We start from the raw sequence: 21,291 nt of genomic DNA on the forward strand, positions 1-21,291 counted from the left end.
AATGAAAGACTCTCTAGTGACGTATGCAGAACTTTAATAGAATCATTTAGTCTGCCTATAGCCTCTCCTGCTAGCTTGCTTTTATTTGCATTCACTTTTGTGCCACGCCCACTTTTCAACAGCCAATCAACAACTGATGCATAAAACCATGTCATACATTTTTTTCTTTTTCGATAATCCATTTCACGTGGATGTATGTCACAAAACAGAAGAAAAGATCTGTTGCTACATCTGTTTTATCACGACATTAATCCATCTACCAGAACACTCAAAGCAACATGACAACTCCCTGGCAATCACTCAAAACAAGCTTAGTAAATGTGGTCTATTGCAGTGCCACGAGCTGGACCCAGGAACATGAGGGTCTTCGAAACCACCACAAGCACGATCAGCATTGGCTGGGATCACGCTGAGGGTCCCGTGCAACAATATAAGATTGCGTATGCTCCTTTGACTGGAGATCCCATCACAGAATTTGTGAGTTGAAGTCCAGTGATTATTGCTACACATTTCTGACAATACTTTTTATTTTAGGATCTTTCCATCTGCACTACAGTCCTTTTGCATTAGGGTCTATGACATGAAGTGAACATACAATTTAAACTAACCCTATTTATTTTTCTGATATTTCATCAGTGCATCTTATTCTGTTTGATTCGTCAAATTATTCTTGGTTGTGGTTATTGAACCAAAAGTCATACATCTGTTGGTTTTCTCTACAGACTGTTGTTCCTGGCAACAGAAATAATGCTATCCTTCAAAATCTGCTTCCTGACACCCCATACAACATCACCATTACAGCAGTTTATCCCGAGGGACCTGGCGGATCCCTGAATGGAAATGGAAAAACACGTGAGTGCCCTTGCTAAACAAACACCACGTAGATCAGTAAGCTTTGGTTGCTTTTTCTGTGATCGCTATACAAAGAAAACTTGTGTTCATGAGTAACTAACTACTGTAAAAGTTGCAACGTTTCTTTTTAATGCATTTTTCAATAGCATGACATTATTTCAGCAGTTTTTTAAAGTAACTTAACAGTTAGTAGCAGTGATATTGTAGTATTATTTATGTACTATTATAGTTTTTATTAATATTTTGAATTAACTTTTATTTTTATATTTTCCGTTTTAAGTTTAGTTACATTTTGTTAGGCGCTTTGGTCATTTTTATTAGTTTTAGTTTAACTATTTAGGTTACTTTTCTTTCTTTCTTTTAAATTCCAGTTAAATGTTTCTTTTTTCTTTTTTTTTTTGTTTAGTCAAGGTTTTTAGTTATTTTAGTTTTCTTTCAAAAATGTTTTTAACTAAAAATAATTTTAGTTAAAGTTACAATTGGTTCTAGTTATAACAATAATAATCCTGAATAGCAGCAAGTACAAGAAGTACAATCTCAACCTCGCCATCTGCCATTTGAGGATATTCTTAAAGGTTTTAATGAGACTATGAGTGAGTAATTGCTGGTAGGGCATGGTGGAGAGTTTGAGAGTTTGTGTTGGCATAAACTAACATTAAATCTGCCTGTTAGCATGGGCTAGAATCCAGAACATCCGTCAGCTAATAGTAACACAGCACAACCGAAGCAACATCACTGTAAAGTTTAAACCCATGCGTTTTTTGTTATAGGAGCATTTAAACACTATTACTGTGATGTTTAGCAGTAGTTTTTAACCATGGATCTTACTTTGGATCTTGTGTTCAGTTGGCCTGCTGGAACCGCAGAACCTGCGAGTCTCAGACGAGTGGTACACGCGCTTCCGTGTGTCCTGGGATCCGGTTTCAGCTCCGGTCATGGGTTACAAACTAGTCTATCAACCAACAGGTACCAAATACATTTTTTACATTTTTACTCAGTCATCATGAAATTATAGTTGATACTGTTTTCTTTCTGGTTAAAATTCCACAGTGAAATTTAATCGTTAAATGTTTTGTTGCCATTCTTCCTTTAGACAGAGACGAGTCTTTGGAGGTGTATGTTGGTGATGTCACCAGCTATACCCTACATAACCTGCTTCCTGGCACAACGTACGACGTGCAGGTGTTCGCCCAATATGATGGCGGTGTCAGCAAGCCTCTCACGGGACAAGGGACAACATGTACGTTTTCAGAAATTTGTTTTTTAGGTTTGGTTTCATGCCACTGTTTTCAATGCCAGCAAGATTGCCAATTTGAGTGCAACATTTCCATCTTGTCCTTTCAGTGTACCTCAATGTGACCAACCTTGAGACTTACGACGTTGGCTATGACAGGTTCTGCATTAAATGGACGCCTCACCGTGCCGCCACGTCTTACAGAATCAAGCTGAATCCACTGGACCGTGAGTCACACTTAAATTGAACCCTCACTATCTTCTACCTTAAGTTAGCACTAATCTGTTCCAAAACCTGCCCACCTAGGCAACATTTTTAGGCATGTGCACTCCATCAGGATGTTTTCATTCACAATCTTATTTCATTATACATACACCACCGTTCAAAAGTTTGGGGTCAACAAGATGATTTTAATTTTTTACATTGATGATAATAAGAAATGTTTCTTGAGCAGCAAATCAGCATATAAGAATGATTTATGAAGGATCATGTGACACTGAAGACTGGAGTAATGATGCTGAAAATTCAGCTTTGATCACAGGAATAAATGACATTTTACAATATATTCAAATGGAAAACAATTATTTTAAATTGTAATAATATTTAACAATATTACTGGTTTTACGTCAAATAAATGCAGCCTTTGTGGGCATAAGAGTCTTCTTTCAAATAAATGTAAAAATCTTACAACCCCAAACTTTTGAATGATATATAACTGCATTTTCTTTCTTTTTGTTGTGGAAACTACATTGAAGCACCCTGCTATAGTGAATTTATTCATCCAGATTAGTTAGTTTGGAAAATCTTTATCTGATTTTTTTTATCTATTGTGTTCACTTTTATTGTAATGTTTAGTGTGCATCTCGACCATAGACTTTTACAGATTACACCTCTAAAAGATAGTGGCATGGAAGATAATTTCAGCAAATTCAGAAACTGTATTTTGCAACAGCAAGAAAAAAATACCCAGAGTACCATGGTATTACCATGCTACCAAGACTGTACCATAGTAATCTATTGGTTTTCTCTGAGACATCTTATAATATATGTAAATACCGTAGTATGTCTGGATAGTTTCAGTGTACCATGGTACTATTGTTTTAATCTGTTTGCAGTGGCAGCTAAAGGTCAGCAGGAGATCACCATCACTGCGGGTCAGAGTCAGTACTGTTTCGAGGGTTTGAGTCCGAACTCCCTCTACAGCGCCACAGTGTTTGTCCAGACACCCAATCTAGAGGGACCCGGAGTCAGTGCCAAAGAGCGCACCCGTGAGTTCAGCCTTTATCCAGAAATAAGCAGAATTCATCCTCTTATTGAATTTAAACAATGTTCTTACAATGTCTTCTTTTGGTTCATCTAGTTGTTAAACCAACACCGGTGCCAACAAAACCACCCACTCCTCCACCTCCACCCACTATTCCACCCGGCTGGGCGGGTAAGTGCCTTCAGCCACAACTCATAGATTTGAGATAACTCATAGAAACTCAGATACCTCAAATCATGCCAATTTTCATGTTTTTTCGTGGCAGCAGATTTTCAATTGACAAACAGCACTCACGTTTTCTTCAAGATCTTGTTAGTTAAATAGATTGCAGGATGTGTTTGGAATGGTGGAATAAAGTGTCCAGAACTTTTTATGGATACATGCATTGCAAACATGTTCTAGATCTGCTTCTTTGCAATGAGTTTGGGTCAAATTAGTTTCAGTTTTAAAACCTTGGAGAAAATCCTTCTACTAATAAAATACGGATCCTTTCTTTTTATCTTCAATTCATAAAAAAAAAAATTGGATCCCTAAATTCATGCTGGATCATGCTCAAAACCGTTTTATTCATCATGCAAGAAGTCTACAAGTGGCCAGATGCTTCAACCCACAATGTTTTCTATTCCGGAGGAGTCAGCTGGCTTTAAGTATGGAGAGACATGATCCACCGAGGATTATACATTTAAGAGAGACATTTTCCAAAAGGGAATTTGATTGAAAATGACACCATTAATTACATAAACTAACAATGAACAATACTTTTCCAGCATTTATTGATCTTAGATAATCTTAATTTTGACATTTGCTAAAACATTTCTAAAATCAAATTAACGCATTGTGAACTAATATGAACCATTATAATTTTATTAAAGGGAATCTTTTATACCCTTTTTTAAAGTTTTGATTTTGTTTTTGGGCTCTAATAGAATAGGTTTTCATGCTTGATTTTTCAAAAAACACATTATTTTTTCCCATGTTTGACATTGTTGCGGCTCCTCTCTTCCCAGTCTGTCAGTAACGCTCAGTTTAGTTCCTGTCTCTATGAAGCTCCTCCTTCTGAAAAGCACACTGTGCTCTGATTGGTCGGCTGGATCAGTGTGTTGTGATTGGTCAAGCGCTTCCAGCGTGTTTGGGAAATGTCCCGCCCCTTACCATAACCGCCGGTTTCAACACACTACTAACTAACTCAACCAGACCCCGCCCCTTTATTAATTATTTAAATGAGGAATATTGTGACGTGTTTGTTGCCGGAAGAAAACTCAAGACCATTTTCCGCTCTTATGTGAAAGTTTAATTAGAAACTAGGGGTTTGGTGAGAGCTGTTCTTGCGTTCTCCAGTTCATAGAGTTGTTTTTGTGTTCTCAGTATGCAAAGGAGCAAAAGCAGACGTAGTGTTCCTTATCGATGGCTCCTGGAGTATCGGAGATGAGAGTTTCAGCAAAGTGATCCAGTTCGTCTCCAGCGTCGTTGGCGCCTTTGATGTTATCGGCCCATCAGGAATGCAGGTAAAGCCCTAGCAAGAGAATAGCAACACCCTAGCAACCAAATTGCAACACCCTGATAATCACCAATAACATGTTGGGACTTGTTTGCAACTTTGGGACATGTAAAAACTTTGTTCAGATCATCTCTGGGTCAAATATGTTGCATCACTGAATGTTACCGTGTTTAATTGTATCTCAATATTTTTGTGTCGAAAGGTTTCATTCGTGCAGTACAGTGACGATGCGAAGACTGAGTTCCGGCTCAATGCGTATAACGATAAAGGCACCTTGCTCTCTGCTCTCAAACTCATCCAATACAGGGGAGGAAACACTAAAACAGGTATCACTCCAACACCTGAACAGTCACAGCTGCTGGGAAAACTTGAAAAGTTGTTGACAGGGAAATGTCTGTCTCATATCTCACCCTAAAGTTTTTTTCAGGGTTATTTTATTTCGAATTTTTAAAATTGTGACCCTGGATCACAAAACCAGTCACATGTCGCACGGGTATATCTGTGGCAATAGCCAACAATACATTGTATGGGTCAAAATGATAATTTTTCTTTTATGCCAAAAATCATTAGGATATTAAGTAAAGATCATGTTCCATGAAGATATTTTGTAAATTTCCTACCGTAAATATATAAAACATGTATTTCTGTGAGTGAATGCAGCACAATCGTGAACATAAATGCACAACTCTAAAGGAGATTTTCTCAATGTTTTTTTATTTTTTTATTCGACCAAATATTGTCCTATCCTAACAAACCATACATCAATGGAAAGCTTATTTATTCAGCTTTCAGATGGTGTATACATCTCAATTAAAAATTTTTTTACCCATGTGACTGGTTTTGTGGTCCAGGGTCACAATTATGGTCAGCATAAGTTAAATTCAGTTCAACAAAGATGAGCATGCTTGTAATGCTAAAAATCCTAATGATCCTAAAAGAGGCTTGATTTTCTTTGTGCAATTAAATTTTTTTTTTTTAAATATATTATTTATTAATGATTTTGTGGTGACATATGACCCAAATATTTCTTGACAGATACATAAATAAAAAATCTTGATGTTGAATATATTTTGGCCAAGCTTAATGTGAAGAATTAGCAGTATAGACAGAGATTTAGATGTTAAACTGACGCGGGATGAGTTTTGTTGACGTTTCCTCACCTTGGACACTCCCAGGTGTGGCTCTGAAGCATGTGAACGAGAAGGTCTTCACTCTAGACAATGGAATGAGGAGAAACGTCCCGAAGGTCGTGGTGGCCGTAACAGATGGACGTTCTCAGGATGAAGTGCAGAAAAATGCTGCCAAGCTACAGCACGCTGGTATGCCACGCTGGCAAACTGTAAAGTTATGACATAAGCATGAGCTCATTACCATATGACCACCCATATTTACACATCAACACCTATTCAGAATTCAAAAACTGATGAATGACAGTGTGAACTACACCAGTATGCAGAGCTTTGACGATCATTGAAGGTGTAGTAGGAAACCACAACCTAATTATGTCTGTTTTGATGCAATAACACTTTAGGTACAGACTATAAGATGCATATGCTAATGTAGGGTGTGCCGTATCAGGTTACAGTGTGTTTGTTGTTGGCGTGGCTGATGTGGACTTCGTCGAGCTGCAGAACATTGCCAGCAAACCAAGCGATCGTCACGTCTTCGTGGTGGACGACTTTGATGCCTTCTCCACCATTCAGGACAACCTGGTCACGTTCATCTGTGAGACTGCAACATCCTGTGAGTTGATGTGTTGTGGTACTTTACAAATGATACTTTTAAGAGAGCTTTGAGAATTTTAGAGCTGATCTGTTCAAAACTTAAATTAACGCGCTTACGTTTTGCTTCCACAGCCTGTCCATTGATCTATGTTAATGGATTCACATCACCAGGTAGGCGTGTGTCATATACTGTACATCACTGTTAAAAAGTTTGTTCTTATGCTTACTAAGGCTGCATTTATTTGATCAAAAATACAGTAAAACTTATTACAACTGTTTTTATATTTTAAAATGTAATTTATTCCAGTGATGCAAAGACTAATTTCCAGCATCATTACTCCAGTCTTTAGGGTCACATGATCCTTCAGAAATCATTATAATATGCTGATTTTCTGCTCAAGAGACATTTCTTATTTTGAAAACTGTTACGCTGCTTCATATTTTTGTGAAAATCATATACATTGTTTAGCATTCTTTAATGAATAAAAAGTTCAAAAGAACAGCATTTGAAATATAATTTTTTGTTACATTCTAAATGTCTTGACTGTCATTTTTTGATACATTTTATGTGTCCTAGCTGGTTATTAATTTCTTTAAAAAAAAAAGAAAACATCATGATCCCAAACTTTTAAATGGTAGTGTATCTATATGTGTGTTTATGTATGTAGACCACTAACATGAATTATGTGATTTCCCAGGATTCAGAATGCTGGAAGCTTTCAATCTGACTGAGAAGATGTACGCTAGCACCAAGGGCGTCTCTATGGAGCCTGGTTCCTTCAACAGCTACACTGCCTACAGGCTCCACAAGAACGCTTTCCTGAACCAGCCCTCATCGTGAGCACAATCCTCTCTGGGTTTCATTTGAATGCTGATTTTGTGTACAATTCTGTTGCTCGTCATCATGCATGACTCTGCATGGTGAATTTAAAGGAACAGTGTAATTTCTTTCAGACTTGATTTGTTATGTGCAACACAAAAGGAGAAGTTTAGCTCTCTCCATACAGTGAAAGCAGACAGTAACCAGAAGTTGACGTCAAACCTGGTGTGATGCGTCTTGACACGCCATATTTGAATGTTCAAGAATCAGACCAAAGAGCAAGATTTTTAGTGAATAACAACTGAATGGCTTTAGAAGAAATTTACTGTAGAATACAAGTCGAGTCATATGGACCACTTTTCTGATATTTATGGTACTTTTTGCAGCTTAAAGAGCAGCTTGAACATCTCCTTTTGTGTTCCTCGGAAAGTCAATTGAAGTCTTACTCAGTTAAAGTACACTACTGTTCATTAAGATTGGGGTCTGTAAGGTTTTATACAAAAAAAATATATTTCAAATAAATGTTGTTCTTTTGAACTTCACAGAAAAAATATATAATCAGAAATGTTTTTTGAGCATCAAATCAGCATATTAGAATGATTTCTGAAGGATCATGTGACATTGAAGATTGGAGTAATGATGCTGAAAATTCAGCTTTGAACACAGGAATGAATTACATTTTAACATGTATTCACATAGAAAACCCGTATTTTTGATCAAATAAATGCTGCATTGGTGAGCATAAGTGATATTTTCAAAAACATCACACACAAAAATCACAGACCCCAAACTTTTGAAGTTTTGTTTTGGAGGGGAGATATTACTCCATTTCTTCAGATAACTGCAGTTATGCTAAATGTAATGCCATGTTTGTTATTGATTACAGTGATGATGTTTATTTTAAATCTGTTGTTCGTACGATGACTCTGGCAGTGTGCTTGTGTGCAGACATCACTGTGAAAGTAATTTGGTATTAGAGAGTGCCATTAGAGGCCTGTACGGCTAAAGTGAGAGCTTTCTTTGGCTTTTGTTAACATGATCCAAAAGCATTCAAAGCCACGGTTCTCCCACACACTTCCGTGATTATTTTACCATAGAAAAGTACTGATACAACACTGGATCAAATAAATCTAGTCTGGCCTGCCAGTGCTGATGTCTGCAGAAAGAACAGATACTCCTCCTCGCTCTGGCTGATTTTGTCTTCTTTTCTTTTGACAGATATATTCATCCTGATGGCCTTCCTTATACATACACCATCATTTTGATGTTCCGACTGTTGCCGGACTCACCGAACGAGGCCTTCGATATCTGGCAGGTGTCAGACAAGAATTACAAACCTGAGACCGGCGTCACCATTGACCGTAAGTGCCGTTTCCCTCTTTTATGTTCACAACTGTTGTTTTTGGTTTGAAAATATTCTTTTTTTTATATATGTCCGTGAAAAAACTTAAATAAAAAGTAATTTATTAGGTTTTTCATCTGCAAAAAAAAAAAAAAATCTAATATTACTTCTACAACAACTCTAAATTCCCACACACACTTTTGCTTGAAAAACAGATCATACAGTGATTTGTTTATAAACTTTAATCAATTCCAATGGATGCTTCCAAGACTGTCATAAATCATTTGCAATAAAAAAAATAACCCATCTGTGTCAGCCAGCTAGATAACTCTATCTTGGTTGCAAGTTTAAATCACCAGAGTTCATATTAACAAAGTTGATTGCCTCACAGAAAACCACATGTTTAAGATTGCACAGCATACAAACTCCCCATCCTTATTTTTGAGTCCACACTGTCCACTTTTATTTCTCTAGACTTTTACTTTGTTTCTCCTTTTTTTTTTTTTACTGAGGAGAAACATCTGAGAAACAAAGTTTATACTTAAATAACATATCTGAGATTTATAAGCTCTGAAAAAGTAATAAAATGCCCTTTCTCTCTGTCCCAGTGATCTGATTAGGCCTGGTCCACAACATCTCATTTAGACCAATCGTACATTTACTGTAGAGGATATTTGTTTGTTCTAGTTTTTGGGAATTTTAACTCTTTTTTTCTACTTTTCTATTTCTATTTGCTCAGCATCCGCCCAAACTGTGTCATTTTATAATAAGGATACAACAGGAGAGATCCAACGAGCCACGTTTAAAAATGATCAGATCAAGAGGATCTTCCATGGAAGCTTTCACAAGGTAAATTGCTTGTTTATTACTGTGCTTTATGCATATTGATGGTAATAATTGGTATGCCCACATTCTCCACCATAAATTACTCTTATGTCCGCATACAGTGCCAAGATGCGTGAGGTATTCAGCAAAATAGACTCAAAACAAATGTCCATTATGTCTGAATGCAGGAAAACATACACAGATGTTCACATACACAGATGTGACCAAGGAGACAATAGTCTACAACTGTGGAATAGAAATGTGGGATAAAGAAAGGTTACTGTCAGCAAACTCATTCACTGAGAAGGTTTGAATCTGAAATGAGCCAGTTTTGGACTGTGCATGAAGGCTTTTGGTGAGAATTTCGCCAAAGGGAACACCACAAAATGCTTTCGTTGAAATTATAGTTTGATGTGGCAAGCTGCAAAAAAGACCAGAAATCACCTTCACAAAAGTGTTTCTCTGGCAGACGAACAGGAAAATGTTGAATCACTGCTCAAAAAACAATTACATCAGAGTGCCAGCAGATGCCAAGCGTGGAGCTGAGTTGATTTATACGTTCATCCTTATCTTCAGACAGTCTCTCTGTCTGGCCGTTGACCACGGGGGAAATTCTTGTGGTTTGAACGAGAGGTGTGGTGGCTTGTTTGTTGTGGTTTTGGCCTGTGTGAACATCAGTCTATACCCATTTACATTTACATTTACATTTACATTTACATTTATGCATTTGGCAGACGCTTTTTATCCAAAGCGACTTACATTGCATTCAAGGTACACATTTGTTTACATTTTGTCAGTTCTTGCTTTCCCTGGGAATCGAACCCACGCTCTACTGTTTGAGCTACAGGAAAGCCTCAGCAAACACATCACCAGTCACTTTAAAGTAAGACTGGATGGTGTGACAGTTTATAATGGCATATGATACTGTGTGTTTGTGTGGCTAGCAGTGGACAGGACTGCTTTACAATATATTGCATGTGAGAATGACATGAAGCAATGTGAAGATACAGAGCAGGATGATTCCCAAATAAGTCAAGATAAAGAATGTATTAAGGGTTTAGTAGCAAGTTTACTTTAGTATGCCAAGTAATATCCAAACGTGGTGCATTGATATTGAAATCAGTTGAGGGTCACAGGTTGTTTATATCAGCTGTTTTTATAATATTTAGTTTTACTGTTGTAAGTCTTTGCTTTTTAACTCAAGTGTTATACAATGCAAATTTGTTTTTGTACTGATGTCAGACTTCATTTGTTATGAATAGATCTTTTGGTTTGAGATCCAAATCCTAAAAAGATGAAGTACTTTTCATTTGTAAAGTGTTTAATTTACTGGATTGGCCAAAAATAGGCATCACTGCACAATTATTTAATATGTAAACCATTTTTCCATAATTTTTTTTTGCAAAGGCCTGTCTTGAAAAGAGCAGAGTGGGCGCAAACCCTGCGCTTCTGCATCATATGACAGTTTCTAATGAAAGCAAATGGAGTGGCATATGCTTTCATCTTTGTGCTTGACGAAATCGTTCACGCTTCAGATCTCTCCTGTTTGGAAGGAAAAAATGCCTGAATTTCTGAAATGAAATGTGTTTTTTAAGAGCTGCATGGTTCTGGCACATCATGTACTCATGCAGATGGCTTTTTGGTCTAGATAAACAAACATGATTTAGATTGTCTAGCTTCAGCGAAGTATTTAACTCTATGAAGCTTTTTTTTGGGGCTCTTTATGTGATTCTTTTAACAGCAAGACTGTTGCTCATAAAGTAATAGTTCACCCTAAAATGAAATTCTGTCATCATTTACTCAAACCTGTGTGAATTTCTTTCTTTCTTTCGTGGTCTTTTTTGGAACTAAACAGGCACTAGTCACTGTATGGTTTCGTTGCATGAACAACAGCAATGTGAACTTTATTCAAAATGCCCTTTTGTGTTTCACTGAAAAAAGTCATATGGCGATTTGTAACGGCATGAGGGTGATTAAATGATGACAGAATTAAACTCTAAATGACCATGAGCGTGCAGAAAGCTCTCGAGTAGCCGAGAGAAAGCGAGTATGGCCAGCAGAGACGTATCAGGGTTTCTTCAGATATCCTCTGTGGACTTGGCTGAAAATGAACGACAGCTCTGTTTTGATAAATCTGTCCAAACGTGTGGCAGGTTCAGTTGAAATGGAGAAGTAATCTGTTTAAAAGAGCCTGCTTCTCTCTGCACGGTCACAGGTGGCCATTAAAGAGGGCGTTTGAGGACAGCTGCCAGCGATCCAATCAAAATGAGCAGAATCAAATTATTCGAATCAGTTCCAACAATATTATAAACGGTATAACAGTACAGCAGATTATAAACAGAAGGGATTGCACAAAGTATTGGGTTTGCAAGGCCGTCCTACACTTATTGTTTTGCAGTATGTATATGTGCTCAGTATGTGCGTTTTCTGTATACATGGAATATCTGGATATCCTTACAAATTTGACATAAACAGTTATAATATTAATTTTCATTCTGCTTTCTGACTGGACATGAATTGTGAGATTATTTGTGATTACTTTATTCTATTGACGGCACTAGTTTAAAAAAATCAGGAACAAAATCTGCATATAGTTTTGTGAGAAAAAAAAGTTTAAAATTTAAAGTAAATATTTGAGATATTATTTGGAATAATTATTTTAACTAAACTAATAAAATGATAGAGCATAAAAGATAAAAGCATAAAAGATCTTTTTTTTCAGAAACAATTATTGTGAGTAGGGTGACCACCCGTCCCGCTTTGCGTTGTACCGTACAGCATTTTCACCCCTTGTCCCGCACGTCGCATATTGAGAAAATGTCCCGCATTTCCATCAGTCTGTTGGTTTTTAATGATCATATTAAGAAAACGTGCATGCGATCTTTTGCCTTTTTAAGAAAGCATTTTATTTATTGTTTTTGTGGCGTAGTTTTTCACCTATATTTAACAGCGCTTCGTCAGAAGTGCAAATACAACAGCCGTTTTTAAAATCCTATCCAATGGTTGAGAAGAAAGGAGTAAACACGGTCACTGGTAGGTTGTGGCGGCTGTCAATCAAAATGTGGAGCGGTGATTCGTTCCATGTGTTCCCTGTCAGAAAACAAATGGATAATTCGGTCAATTAAAATGTGAATTTAACAGAGTTAGAACTTATTGCCTGCTGTGGTTGTTCTAATTCACATCCTTTCTAAAAAATATAAAAGTTTTTGGTTTAATCGATTCTTAATATATAAGACTGTCAATTAACTAATTTTATGTTGTTTTTTATTTTATTTGATCTTTATTTACTTTGGTGGATTTTAGTTGGACTTGGTCAGAACTGTTTCAAAAATAGTTATCTGCATGATGCCTGCTGCCTTTGGGCTCAGTGATGTTGAACTTAAATGACATGTAAAATAAAGACATGTTATGTTACATTGTAATGTAATGGTGTTTTCTGGAAGGGACTAAAGAACAAAGTATTTTAATCAGCTGAAAGGCAGAATACAAATGTTTTTATTAAGTTAGATTATATTATATAATCTTTACATTATATAACAGTTTCAGGTTATTTTTTAGTGTTGGTAACATGTCCCACATTGTCCCACACAAACTTAGTAATCGTCCCACATTTGGTTTGTTTGATGGTGGTCACCCTAATTGTGAGATTAATTACTTTATTACATTGACAGCACTAATTTTCAAAAATGAGAAAAAAAACTGTTTAAAAATGTAATAAAAGTAAATACTTTTAAGAAAATTGTTAAAAAAATTATATTTCAACAAATGTAATAAAATAATAGTACACAATTATTTAATTTCAGAAACAATTATTTCATTTAGTTGTCTTTATAATATAACACTAAATATGTTTCTTTCATATTATTTTTCTTAATAAAGAGATACCATTATATTTTAGGTGGACGTTGACATTAAAACGTTTGAAAACCCTAAAATAGTATGCAAAACACAAATGTTTGAAATGTTATTCATTGCATAATGTGTTCTGTTTCACATACAATCTTTTTTTTAAATAGTTATTACTACGGTTTATACTGTGCATTATGCAGTAAGCTGTCTGATATAATTCTGTATTGAAAATAATAATAGAGAACAGAAAAACCCAGAGACCTCCAGGCTATACAGTAAATAATAATGTGCCACATAACAGCTCTAGATAATACGTACCACATTTGACTAGACGTTTACGTCATGCCTGTTTTGATATTGATTAGGTTTGATAGGCAGTTTGTGAAGAGACTCGAAAGAAAGAAAACTGGTCTAGGCCCTCACAGAAAAATGGTGGTCTGGCTCCATAACAATCACTTCATCGTTCTAATGAATATCATGTCTTTTTCGCTTTGTTTAGCCCAATAGTGAAATGAACTTCAGTGTACTGTATCTCAGGCCTGCAGCATGTTTACTAATCCTGACCAATCCTATGTGGTCAGATCAGAATCTCCTCAATCTGCTAACCGCAAATTTCCAATCCATTCCCGATCCATAGCATAAGTTCTGAACTCTTCCATTAGCTTGCGTTGGAGAAATGTGATTACACTGGTGTTTGAGACTTGGCAGCACGACGGTCCATGGCATATGGAGGAACAACTTCATCATGCGCTGTGGTGAACAGGGAATATCAGTGTACATTGATTATGTGGATCAGAGAGCTGAAAAAAACTCTATGGAGGCAATTCACTAAGAAATATAGCGCCAAGCAGCCATTACAGGGCCAAACACACCACATGCAGCCTGAGCAACACAATTACCATGACAGACGAATCAAGTGATTCCAGAACCATGATTCTAGGCAGAGTAGTTCAACGTTCATTGAGTACTTTAACCATTTCGTGCAAATTTAGGGAAGATCAAGAGGAGTAAAAGTACACTACCATTCAAAAGTTTGGGGCAAGTTTCATAATGAGCCTCATTTGCATAGATTGGAGGCTGAAAAGTAGGACGATTACTTAATAAAAACCATTTTATGGATGTATCTGTAATGAAGAGGTGCAATTATTTAGTGAATTCACCCCTTGAACTTTGTCAATCCAGAAAGATCAGATGGGAAATCTGCTGGATGATTTGACAGTCCAGTTGATGTACTTAAGCTTTAATATGTGATGATGTATTTGTTTATACTCTTTTTGGCTGCTGTTAATTTCTCTGTAAAAAGACTCGCTGTTATCTTCGCCTTGAGCGTGTCAGGATGAATTTGGTGGAGAAAGAACTTGCTGGTTTTTACATGTGCCTCTGGCCAGAACACTCCCTTTGAACGGAGAGACTCCCAGAAATCCCTAATTAAGGCCTGAAGCTCTTGGAGTTAAGAACAACAATAGAAAACTGCCAACTGAGACTTATTTAATGATTCGCACTGCTGAAGATGAACGTAAGGTCTGACCTTTGAGTCAGTTGCAAGCTTGAACATCTAACAATCTTCTTTTATTCCAGCTGCACATCCTGGTGTCTCCCAAGAGCGTCAAGCTGAACGTGGACTGCCAGGAAGTGGCTGAGAAGGAGATTAAACCAGTAGGAAACACATCGACTGATGGATTTCAAGTGCTCGGCAAAATGTCCAAATCTATCGGATCTAAAGGAGATTCAGCAACAGTGAGTGGCACCTTATGTACAAAAAACCCCCCACAACTTTTGTTATCACATATTGACTGAGAGCTCAACGCTCTCTTGCTCTTTCCAGCCTGGATCCTTTTAATAGGGCGCCTGAGCCCCATATTTGAAAATGCAAACTTTTATCAAAGACACGTGTAACATCCGTTTTCTCTCTGGTTGGGCAGTTCCAGCTCCAGATGTTTGACATTGTGTGCAGTCTCGGCTGGACCAGCAGGGACAGATGTTGTGACCTTCCATCAATGGTAAGTGAAGACTTTAAGAAAGCCTCTAGAGATCAGTTGCACCAGCTGTGCGTAAGTTACACCTTGGCCTAGTTTTGACCTAAACGGGCACTAAGTTAACTTACACAAGAGTAAATATTTTTCCATTGCACCATTAAAATGAGTTGAAACATAACTCTACGCATAATTTAAATATGGAAGCCTCCGACCAGAAGTAATGTTTGGAATATAATAGTAGATTTTACTGATTTGCACTAATAAACACGTTTTACCTGACAGATTTCAATCCTTTAGAGTAGACCAGAGGTTTTTAACTGTCCTGCAGAGTTTAGCTCCAACCCTAATCAAACACAGCTCCTGAACCAGCTACTCAAGCTCTTCAGGGGGTCCCGCTTGAAGATCACAAGATGACAGGTTGGATATAAACTTTGCAGGGCAGTGGGTGAAGACCTCAGCTTTTGACGTATAAGATAATGTTGACATCTACACTTGTCTACATTTTAAGAGGGAGAATATTATGTGAATCAATATCTTTATTAGCGGCTCTTCAATACGAACCCGACCTAAACTCGACCCTTTGTGTGCATTGGTCCGTATTGTGCATGTTGATAAAATCAATCATAATAAATCAATTCATAATACATCAGTATGTTCTGCCTCAAGAATAAATGGTGCAACCGAATAAGGTACAGAATTAGTTTTTCACTCCGAACTTTTTCACTCCGAAATTGCTAGCAAATTTTACAAATAATTAAAAAAATAGCAAGTGACACATTGAATTAGGCTTGATATTTTGAAAGACTGAAAGAGTACTTTCATTAAACATGCTCCAATAATCTTTGTCTTATCTACAACTTTACAATGTTGATACTAAGCCTCAAGTGTGGACTTTTTATGTTCAAATTGAGGTAAAAACTTATGAACGGCTGGTGCAACCTTACCTAGGGTTACACAAAGGTGAAAATCCCAAAGCCTGGGTTAAATTTCAGGTACGGATGACCCATGAACCACACTGTTTACATCCCACACCATTGCCTTTGATCATTGTGGCCTTAAGCAAGGCTCTTAACCTCAGACTGCTCCAGTGGACGTGCTTTAAAGTCACGTTTAATTAAAAGCAAATGACGACGTTAATCGGCTGTCACGCACATCTCCTACATCTTTTTTAGCTTTATCTGCCCACGCAGGTCTGTCGTAATATTCCATATGTTTCTGATGCATCCCTGTTGACCTGATTCAAACATGAAATTTTACATATGCCCAGCTAAACCGCTCGCTATATTGTACTTTGATCTGTCTTGCGCACTCTTCCATGATATTTGATTTGTCAACAGCAGATGGGTCATTCATTTGTGGGTTTTAGTTTGAAAATGTGTGAAATTATTGAACTTAAGTGCCTTCGGTAAAGGGTTGTGAATGTGTGTCTGTAATGCAAACCATGAGACCAGCTGTGTCCAAACTCTTTATTATATTTTTAGTCTTCCATAAGCAAATTATTAAATACTTTGAATGTGTTTATGGTATTTCTGACAGTCAAAACACAAGAGGTTTTAATCAGGCTTGTTGTATTTGTGTGGCCTGGGCATCAATATATGCAAAAACAAAGACATTGATTTATGTGGAGAAAATTTGTTTTCCAAACCTTCTCCATCCTAGATCAACACTTGTGGTATTATCGATTTTTAGCAGACTTTTATCTAAAGTAATTTGCAGTGCATTTACGTATACGTATTATACGAACAGTCTGGCTGTTGGGTTACAGTAAGTGTCTTTAAAGCTACAATGACAATTGACCTTATGAGACAGATAATAACAGCCAATCAAAACGCTGCACTGAAGAGCCTTTTGTATTTTGTATTCCACTATTTTGTTTGTCAAACTAACTGAACTGTCTGTGACATACAGTACAAACCTCTGTTTTTGCCAAATTCCCAACATTATGGTAAAAAGGTGTTGTTAGGGTACATGTCATTTGAATTTTCTCTGTTCATTTGTATATTTATGGCATGTCGACTGTCCAACTTTTCTCTTGTAATTTCATTATTTTCTCTTATTCTACCATTATATTTAGTGTTTCAAAAATTTTTTGCGTTATGATAAACTTTATCTTAATTTAAGCAAGTTATTACAAAACTGTGGTGAGCGACTCGCCACATCATTTTGTTTGAAGGACACTTGTAGTAAGATCATTTGCTTTTCAAGAGGTTGAACCTACAACCCTTTGGTTATCAGTCTGGTCATGTCTCTAATCAGCTTTTCATTTACTGTACCTATACAATGCCTTTCAGGACATGTAAATAGCTTTGTTCAGGATTGTAAGTGTCCATGAGCTAGACACCCACATGCAAAATCAGCAAATGGTTTGTGGATATTGCCATTTGTTCTTATGTTTTTTGTCCTCTCTGTGATTCAGAGAGATGAATCCAAGTGTCCATCTCTCCCCAACGCCTGCACATGCACCTCAGACAGCACGGGACCCCAGGGGCCTCAGGGGCCAGTGGTAAGTCAGCTGAAGTACAATTTAGACAATATTATTTAGATCATAAAATCATTGCATAATATTGTATGGTTTGTATCATTTGGCTCTGCAAAAATGCTTTTAAAATGTTAATCATTTATAGGTAACATGTTTACATTATTATTGGTTGGATTGATGGCAGAACTGTTCTCTCTGTAATTTCTCTTTTCCCAGGGTGCTCCTGGAAGCAAAGGACCACGAGGGGAGAGAGGAGAAACCGGTCAAGTTGTAAGTTGTCTGATTTTCCTTCTCTGTATATATAAAATATATATCTATACAATATAGCGTATTCATCAAGTTTACCTACACTTTGATTGAACTTTGACATCTTCGTACATTGATTTGGTTTGTTCCTGCAGGGTCCGATCGGCCAACGTGGAGATATGGGTTTGCCTGGTGCGATGGGCCCTCCAGGACCTCAGGGCCCTAGTGGGCACTCCATCCCGGGCACGGCTGTAAGTCCATCTCAATTTCCATCATGTGTCCATAGTATCCTCACACAGTCAGATGTCAGTAGCCGGCCGTAAATCCTTCGGCACACCAAACAGAGATTGTTCAGGCTATTTATTATAGTTGTGGCGGAGGCATAATTATGGCAGCGAGCTCTGGATTCAGCATTCCTGTGTGTCTGGGGGCTTTACACTCATCAGAGCGCTTGAACCCGCCTGATCCTGCTGCTAGCACACAAATCTCACTGGATTTACTCCCCGCTCAGTTTCAGCTGCTGTGTTTTAGTGCTGTTTGCATGCATTACTGTTACTATTGCTCATACTTTGGGTTAAGGATTTGAAACAAACCAATAACCATAAGCATTAAACGTCAGTGTGTAACTCGCTCTGTGTGAACGATTCCTCAAATCATGAGGCTGGAGTGGAGGAGTGCGGTTTAGGGCTGCGCAATATATATCTCACGATATGTATGTTTATATTAGGGGTGTAAAGGTACATAGAAATCACGGTTCAGTACAGTACTCGGTTATGGAGTCACGGTTCAAAACGAGTTCGGTGCATGTAATGAGTCCATGAGTCACGGCACAAATCGGCACAATGCCAAATAATTTTTCTCATTAAAACAGTGGAAAAAAACGTAAAATACTCAGTCGTTTATGGTCGTACAGATAAGAGTAAGATATTATTTGAAACTGTAAAGGGTTTGTATTTTATGAGTGTACACTCACAATAAAAATAAACATTGTGCTTCTGTAAAATAAAGAAAACAAACAGAATGCCGCTTTCTGACATCCCAGATTCCTTTCAGGGAACTTTGTGGAGCTCGTCACCAAAAATGAATCAAAACTCAGCGCATAGGCTACTAGCAAGCTCTTGCGTGCCATCTGAACTCTTGTTTTGGGTTGGTGCACAGATTGTCTCTTCTTTTGCTCTTTCCCCTGTTGTGGCGGTTAGCAAACAGCGTTGCATTACCACAATTGGATTGGAGTGTGGATCGCTGTGTGGAGTGTGAAAAAAATATCACCACATGGATTTCATTTTTGATTCACTGTGTTTTTCAAAATAATGTTGCTTGGTTTGGAAGTGACCTTTGAGTAAAAGGTGCTTCATGCATGACTACACTATTTGGATCTACTTTGCCCACAAAGTTTCATTAATGTGACTTTACAGCAAAACAGTACAAATCCCACAGACTTAAGGCCCGTTCACTCCAAGAACGATAACTATAAAGATAACAATATTAGCATCCAAACCAACGCATGATAATGTTCTGTTTATTACAGCTGCATCGTCATCTGTCACTTTAAATGCTTCAGCTCTTTAAACTCGGGTCGATTCTGATTGGTTGCCAATGTTTTTATCGTTCATCAGCTGGAAAAAAAAGAAATCATTCTAAAAAGTGTTTCCTACATGGTTCTTCTGTGTCGTCGTCATTATAGCTGTAGTGTGGACTTTCCTGGTCTTGTATAACTAAAACAATTATAATTGTTCTAACATTATCGTCTTAACATTGAAAAAGAGACTAAATCTATATCTCGAGACCTGGACTTAACAACCACCCAGGGCACCATAGCAACAATCTGGCAACAGCCTGTGCATGTTGGAAGTGTATTTTGCACAGACAAACTCTAGAAATCTAGTTTTCCATCTTGTTTTTGAGACAATCTCTTAAATCACTCTTTGCCTCTCAGCCTTGTTCTCTGATCTGATATATATATGTTTAGTGTTTGTTTGGATCTCATTGAAGCTTTTTACCAAAGCTTTGTGCGCTCTTTTGACATGTCGTGTTCCTTGTATTTTCCCCACGCAGGGTCGTCCAGGTCCAAAGGGGGATCCAGGCGATGCTGGTTTACCTGGACAGAAAGTAAGTGTTGCTCTGCCGGAGTTTAAGGGGGAAATGGGAGGATTATTCGCTCTCTACAGCCTGCGCTACCTCTCTGGACAAGCTCCATGTGGCAAACATTAGATCTTAACTCAGGAGGGGGGATGGCTGGGAGGCAGCGCTCAACAATAGTGGTAGATCACGCCACAAGATAAAATGTTGTGGGTTGGGGCTGTAATTTAGCCAAATCCATACATACATACATACATACATACATACATACATACATACATACATACATACATACATACATACAGACAGACAGACAGACAGACAGACAGACAGACAGACAGACAGACAGACAGACAGATAGATAGATAGATAGATAGATAGATAGATAGATAGATAGATAGATAGATAGATAGATAGATAGATAGATAGATAGATAGATAGATAGATAGATAGATAGATAGATAGATCATGTTCTTCTTCATGCTTTTCTTTAAGTAAAAAAATACACCATAAAGGTAACATAAATGTCCATACGACTTGTATTCACATTTAAAGCCAAAAGATAACAATTAATGACTGAATAAATCGCTATTCAAATGAAACTTTGATAGCTGCAAAATGAAGGGTGGATTTTTGATTAATGACTTGCATTTCAGTCTGTTCCTCATAGGACTTCTGAAGACTTATTTGACTACTTTTTAAATTATTTGTGTAATTTTCAAGCTTGAAAGCCTCAGACCCAACTGTGAAAAAGAACACTATGGACATTCATCTAAGGAAAGTCTAGAAGTTTTGCAATAGCACACGGGTGATTATGAGACAAATCAGATCTTTCACAACACAAAAAAAAAACAACCTAAGGAACAAGAACAACTGGTTCCTGAGACCACGAGGGAAATCAGGGATTGGTAGCGTTATTATGCTGATCCTGTTTAAAAGCAGACCATGTTTATTTGAGTTAATTAACAAAACGGAGGGCCCAAAAAAAAAAAAAAAAAAAAGGCTGAAGGTTTTCACACTGTTGTGAGTTATACTGCATGGTAATTTAGTAAATTCTTCCGGACGGACTGTGATATCCGATCCCTGTTAACGAAGAGTGGGCC

At 37.4% G+C, this 21,291-nt stretch overlaps 1 protein-coding gene across 5 annotated transcripts in view; it reads left to right on the top strand.

Moving 5' to 3' along the window:
* The window catches only part of col12a1b (collagen, type XII, alpha 1b), a 73,273-nt gene that overhangs the window by 44,021 nt on the left and 7,961 nt on the right, over positions 1–21,291 (top strand). For all 5 annotated transcript variants that reach the window (XM_079639004.1, XM_079639000.1, XM_079639001.1 and 2 more), the window contains 21 exons: positions 335–477; positions 723–852; positions 1,699–1,818; positions 1,946–2,092; positions 2,197–2,313; positions 3,202–3,354; positions 3,447–3,521; positions 4,716–4,855; positions 5,051–5,174; positions 6,024–6,167; positions 6,427–6,591; positions 6,705–6,743; positions 7,271–7,409; positions 8,611–8,753; positions 9,474–9,583; positions 14,987–15,145; positions 15,331–15,408; positions 17,801–17,887; positions 18,080–18,133; positions 18,265–18,360; positions 20,165–20,218. In XM_079639004.1, coding sequence (XP_079495130.1) covers positions 335–477; positions 723–852; positions 1,699–1,818; positions 1,946–2,092; positions 2,197–2,313; positions 3,202–3,354; positions 3,447–3,521; positions 4,716–4,855; positions 5,051–5,174; positions 6,024–6,167; positions 6,427–6,591; positions 6,705–6,743; positions 7,271–7,409; positions 8,611–8,753; positions 9,474–9,583; positions 14,987–15,145; positions 15,331–15,408; positions 17,801–17,887; positions 18,080–18,133; positions 18,265–18,360; positions 20,165–20,218 — 2,417 coding nt within the window. The remainder of the gene's footprint in view (positions 1–334; positions 478–722; positions 853–1,698; positions 1,819–1,945; positions 2,093–2,196; positions 2,314–3,201; positions 3,355–3,446; positions 3,522–4,715; positions 4,856–5,050; positions 5,175–6,023; positions 6,168–6,426; positions 6,592–6,704; positions 6,744–7,270; positions 7,410–8,610; positions 8,754–9,473; positions 9,584–14,986; positions 15,146–15,330; positions 15,409–17,800; positions 17,888–18,079; positions 18,134–18,264; positions 18,361–20,164; positions 20,219–21,291) is intronic.

The sequence above is a fragment of the Phoxinus phoxinus genome, assembly GCF_949152265.1.
Source record: "Phoxinus phoxinus genome assembly, chromosome: 16".
Classification (NCBI taxonomy): Eukaryota; Metazoa; Chordata; class Actinopteri; order Cypriniformes; family Leuciscidae; genus Phoxinus; species Phoxinus phoxinus.